Raw genomic sequence first — 6000 nt, 5'->3', positions numbered from 1 at the left:
ACTTCCATCCTTACTCGATGCTGGGAACCTTCTGGCCTTGCATCTGTCATTTTCTCTCTTTTGCATCTGAGCCAGCATTTCTCGAAGACAAGCCAGTTTTGTCGCTGGGTCACATTCAGTGTGACAATTAAAATGAAAGGTTACTGTGTCCCTTCTTTAGCTGAGGAAGGAGTTGTGAGCGGAATGCTTTTGTTTATCAGCACCATTGCCGGGCTTAGGTCACTGGCATAGGCCCATCGGTACCACTTGGTCAGACAGGGGCAAACCGGGGAAAATCTGTCGCCACCTACTTTTCCCTGCTTTATTTCAGAATCCTTTCTCTTCTTTGTGAAGGTATAGGAAAAAGATTTCTTTAAGGAGGAAAGAAAGAAAAATGGAGGTAGGGTTGGGGAAGAGGTGCAGTGGAGCTCACTCTATAAAAGTAAGAAGCACATAGTAAAGCCTGCTCCACTGAAGTCCCAGTCTAAGCAGTGGCCATTAAGACAACTGGCTGATGTCAGTGTCACAGAATGCTGGCGAGCCTTCGCTGTCATTGAGATGGAGGCATTTCTTCTGTGTGTTCCCCACGTTTTTAAGTACAAAGTCTCTTACCCTCTACCTCTTGGCATCCTCCATCTTCAGGATATAGCCAAAGACATTGACATCTTCATAAAGGCTTCCCTGGCAACTGTCTCCCTTGGTGCTCTGAAATCCTGGGCTGCTGATTGTTTACAACACAAGTATAACTGCTGGCTTTACTATAACATGGCTTATCCTGTCATCAGTGACACCACTGAATAATGTCTACCGATAGATGTGATCTGAGACTCCCTCTCTGATAGATATCACAGTGGTTAAGACCACTGACTTTGGAGCCAGACTGCCCAGGTTCAAATCCCACCTCTCTTAATTAGCCGTGTGACTTGGACACTTACTGCTGTATCGAACAGGAGAAACAGGAGCCAGAAGAGTGAGCCTTGGTGTGTTGGTAGAGATGGTGGCAAGTGGAAGCAGAGATTTCCAAGGGAGAATTTCTTTTTTCTTTTTTTTTTCCTTTTTGTCTTTTTTCGTGTCCGGCAACGGATCGCAACCCTCAGTGTCGCACCCGTACCAGACCGGGACCGGCAACGGGATCGCAACCCTCAGTGTTGCTCCCACACCTCGCTCAGCCAGTGAGCGGGAACCGGTCTGTATGTGGGATCTGAACCCTCGACGGGAGCGCCACCGCGCTCCCAAGCTGCGCACTGCTACAGTGCGCCACCGGGCTGGCCCCAAGGGAGAATTTCATTAAGGGAAGAACACCATGAGTAGTATTGCTTTGTACTGGGAAAAGCAGCTTGACTGCTTTAATTTTCAAACTCCAAAGTTTGTTTTTGTTTAAGACTATCTATTTCACAAATAGAGCCTTGAGATCAGAGACCTGCATGGTGATTATTAATCAAATACCTTTTGTTTTTCTCTCTCTAGACAGTTTAGGAGATATGGCTCTCTGCTGCTCCCTAGTGGCAGTGTACCTAAAGTGCAGGGACCCAACCAGGAAGCGGAGATTAACTAAATGCTAAACTTAATTGTCCGTGGTGTTGGTGACAGTTTATATCAGTCCCTTAAGGATGTTGCCCCCTTCCTATTTTCCAGATTCTTGAGCGTGACCTTGGCCTTCCCCTCTAGGAGTCAGCGGTTCCTGCGGGTTGGCCTGGCCGTGCCGATCCTCAGCACAGTGGCAGCCCTGAGAAAGATGGTTGCAGAGGAAGGAGGCGTCCCTGCAGATGAGGTGTGATGGAATTGCATTGGGGCCTGGTCACTGGATGACAGAGTGCCGCCTGGGCCAGCTGTCTAGGCTGTTCAGGCTGACTTGTGGTTCCCAGGTGACTCCAGAGTGACTCATGGGTTTCTGTTTGATTAGTAGTCCCTGGTGTCTGTGATGACAGGTCCTTGACTGCTCCCTGCATTTACACAGAATGACCAGAAAAGGACACCTTTGCCTTCCAAGAAGGGGATGATGATTAGGATCTAATAATTCTAATAATCGCTAACTGTCAGTCTTGTTTACTAAGTGCTGGTACTACGTCATGAACTTTATATTTATTTATATTCATGGCTGATTTAATCACAAGTATCCTGTGAATTGGACGTGACAATTATCCTCATTTTACCAGTGAGGAGAAAAGAAGTCCTGAGGGGTTAAGTGACTTGCCTAAGGTCACACAGCTAGCAAGCATCTGAGCCAGGATTTGAGCCCAGATGGTTCTGCACCATGTACGACTATTATACTATGTACTGAGCTACTGTTACACTATGAAAATGCTATATTTTCATTCCTGAGAATATAAACCAAGATCCTGAAGGGACAATCAATGAAATATGAGAAACTGCTGAGAGCGATGAGGATTCCTAACATGAGAGAGGAGATTTGGGGGACAATGGGATGGCTGTGTTCTGCCTTTTTTTTTTTTTTTTAAAGGGGTCTTGGTAAAGGGATTGGCTTCACTGTGACCGAGGGGTCCCCATGGAAGGTGGGGGTGGGGGTAGCGATGATGGTGGTGTGAAGCAACAGGGCAGGACGGACAGGGCTCAGAATGGGTTCCAATTGTGATTCAGCAACTGCAGCTTTAATTACAACACGGAAACTTTATACTTTTCTAACTGCTTCATGGGCTTTTTTCACATCAGAAATATTTTTAACTTTTTTATAAAAGTCTACCACCTATACAATAAAATGTATGTATCTTAAGATTGTGGTCTGTTGACTTTTTACATATGTCTAGGTCTGTTTTATTGCTACTGAGCCTTTTCCTCAGCCCTGAGGGCTCCTTCCTGCTCCCACCCAGTCATTCCCTCTGACCTCTGTCACTGCCTTGTAAAATTTTTATGAGGATCTCGCATGGGGGATAAATGTGTGTATGTTGCTTTGTAATTCGAAAGTGCTCTATAGGGACCTATTGAGAGAATAAGACAGTGGGTGAAAGTATTGAGGGAAAAAAATGGCAATAATAAAAGCTCAAAAGGGGGAAGTCTGAGAGAGGTAGACTTTACATAGTTAAGAGTGTAGGACTGTCAGGAATTTGATGAGAGGTGTGATGTGTTTTCAGGAATTTGAGAGGTGTGATGTGTTTGTTCAGGAAGATAGAAATTAATTCCTTCCTCCCTCCCTCCTTTACTGCAGCTTTTAGGTTGAGCAATTTTTCTTTATTCCATCTCTTCTGGTTTGGGACATATACATTGTATTTCTCTTCTTTTAATGGTTGTTATTAAGATGTCAACATACATAATTAACAAAGTCTAATGTTAATCTTCCCAAACAATACAGGATCTTGGTATGCTTTAATTTTCCTTATACCTTTTTGATTTAGATATTAGAGTAGATAGATATTGTTGTCGTCTACTATTTGAACCTCTTCTTCCCTCTCCCACCAGTTGTAGTAGTACTAATAGTTATGACAGTTTTCTATAATCAATGCATGTTTACATTTACTGATGTTTACCATTTTCTTTAGTTCATAATTTCTTTTTACAACTCAAATTTTCCTTCTGATTCAGTTTTTTTTTTTTTTTAAATCCCGAAATGTAGTTTTATGCAAGAGAACTTCCCAGCCAGTGTGCTGTGAATGAGTTATGTGTGTTGAGATATTGATTCCTTCAGCTCTTGAGGCAGCAGAGTTGGATCCGGGGCAGCCAGGACCCCTAAGGCAATCCTTTCCTTTGTCTATCACAAAACCATCTCCTTCTGTTTACCTCATTGTTTCATAAAAATATTTTTTATGTATGACATAATGTGAAAAAGATTAGTGACACTATTTAGAAGTTCTCCCAGTCGAGCTGTTAGTGGCAAACACTTACTTTTTTGTGTTTATCTGAAGAAGGCTTTATTTTATTCTTATTTTCCCTGGTAGTTTAGCTGGGTATAAAACATTAGATTTTGAGTTTTCTTTTTTGTTTCAGTTGAGATGTCTGTGGTTTATCTGATTGTTATCCCTATGGTGTTTTGTTACTAAAAGTATGTAGCCTCTTAGTCAGAAGGAAGGAAAGGTGAAAAAGAAGATTGAAGACTATCAGTCCCTTTTAGATTTCTTGTCTGTTAAGTTCTCTTTGAGAAATCAAGAGGGAAAATGATCCTTCTCATTCCAGATGATCTTGGTTGAACTGCATCCCAATGGATTCCAGCGTTCTTTCTTTGATGAGGAGGACCTGAATACCATTGCAGATGGAGATAATGTGTATGCCTTCCAAGTCCCTCCGTCACCTGGCCAGGGGACGCTTTCAGGTACAATAGTGCTTTGCATAATTTTATTTGGATGTTATGAGTTATAGGTTTGAGAGGATACTCTTTGGGTGCTAAAACATAAAACATTTAGTTTAGCACTTGGAACTGTCTGGCTTTTTTTCCCTGATAGTTGATATACAGAGGGTTGATATTAAAAATCATTCAGCTAATACAGTGTTCTCAAAACCTTGGCAAATATCAGAATCACCCAGAGGGCTTGTGAAAGCAGATTTATGGGCCCCACCCACAGAGTTTATGATTCAGTAGGACTGGGGTGGGGCCCGAGAGTTTGCATGTTTAACAAGTTCCTGGGTGATACTGGTGCTGCAGGTCCTGGGGACCACACTTTGAGAATCACTATTCAGTACAGATGCTGGGGGAATCTGTATGTCTTCAGGACTCAAGGTTCAAGGTCTGTGTTTTTAGTAAAACTTCTACAAATTTGAGCAGTAGATGGCCAAAGAGGTTACTAAATAACTTTTTGTTAATAGTTCCACTTCCTAAACTTTGTTTTTCCTAAATCTTAGACAATTTCTAACAACAGTCTTTCATTGTATGTCAGTATATATTTTGGCTCAATTAGCTGGTCAAGAAGGCCCATTTCTAAAGGACCCTGTGCCAGTGTTACCCCAGATGAATCCTATGCTCTAACCCCATGTCCTCAGCCAGCACAGGGAGCAGGCTGTGGGAGCTGGGTGTTGGTGGGTCTTTCAGTTGACGGGGAGATTCTGGGCACTGGGAATCTGGAACAAGACATTGACCAACCTGACTATGTTATAACCCAGTGAAACAAGTCCTCATTTCAAGTTTAATCATGGGTGGCACACCTTTTCCTTGACAGTCAAAATATCAGAATGGATTGGAAAAGGAGGATGGTTCAGTCCCTCTACCTCCTCAGTGGTAAAGATTGTCACCTTCTCTGTGTACTTCTTATGTTGACTTTCTAAGAGGGTGGATACTCTGGGGGCTATCTGATCAAGGCATACCATCAACCAAAATCATTTTGGAGTATTTTTCAGTTTGCTTTGAAAAGTATTCATTAAATCCTTGCCCTTATTTTAAAATGATTGGCTGAACACAACTGCACATTCACTTCCATGCATATGATCTTCATGTGCCAGGTGGCACAAGTGCCGTGAACTTTGTGATCTCCCTCTGAAGCCCTTGGGGGTCTTCCCACTGGGGGTTAATAGATGCTCAGAGAAGGAGGGGCTGTAGAAAAGCCAAGGTTCTGACCCAGCACAGCAGCTCCCTGAAGAATACGATGACATTCTCTTTCCAGCTCATCCGTCGGGTCTGTCGGTTTCCCCACGCTTGGCAGCCCGGGAGGGTCAGCGACTCTCCCCACCTCTCCACAGTGAGGACACGGTGCCAATCCTCTTCTGTAACTTGGTGGGGTCAGGGCAGCAGGCTAGCAGGTATGTGTAACTTTGTCCTTTTTTCATGTGATGTCAGGGATTTGTAGACCTGTCCTTGGGATTCTGTCTAGAATAATTGTAACTTGATAAAGTTTAATACCTATTCCCAAACTGGGAGTAGAGAGAAGGGTACTTTCTGATCAAGAGGACTGGAAATAACTGCCTTAAGCAGATAGCTGACATCATCCTTAACCATCAAACGTCAGAGGCTTTCCTATTAATTGCAGGAACAATTATTATCATTGTCTCTACTGTTACCTTATATTGTGTTGTGAGGGCTAGCAGTTCAGTAAGACAAGCTAAAAGAAAGTAGCTGTAAGAAAAGAGGAGATAAAATTACCT

At 43.0% G+C, this 6000-nt stretch overlaps 1 protein-coding gene across 1 annotated transcript in view; it reads left to right on the top strand.

Annotated features, from left to right (window-relative positions):
• USP43 (ubiquitin specific peptidase 43) overlaps positions 1 to 6000 on the top strand; it is a 79439-nt gene that overhangs the window by 31305 nt on the left and 42134 nt on the right. Inside the window, exons 7-9 of the mRNA XM_008590728.1 lie at positions 1615 to 1750; positions 4105 to 4240; positions 5523 to 5658. Coding sequence (XP_008588950.1) covers positions 1615 to 1750; positions 4105 to 4240; positions 5523 to 5658 — 408 coding nt within the window. The remainder of the gene's footprint in view (positions 1 to 1614; positions 1751 to 4104; positions 4241 to 5522; positions 5659 to 6000) is intronic.

Source organism: Galeopterus variegatus, unplaced genomic scaffold (genome assembly GCF_000696425.1).
Source record: "Galeopterus variegatus unplaced genomic scaffold, G_variegatus-3.0.2 Scaffold6338, whole genome shotgun sequence".
NCBI lineage: Eukaryota > Metazoa > Chordata > Mammalia > Dermoptera > Cynocephalidae > Galeopterus > Galeopterus variegatus.
This window is presented reverse-complemented; position numbering and strand designations above follow the sequence as displayed.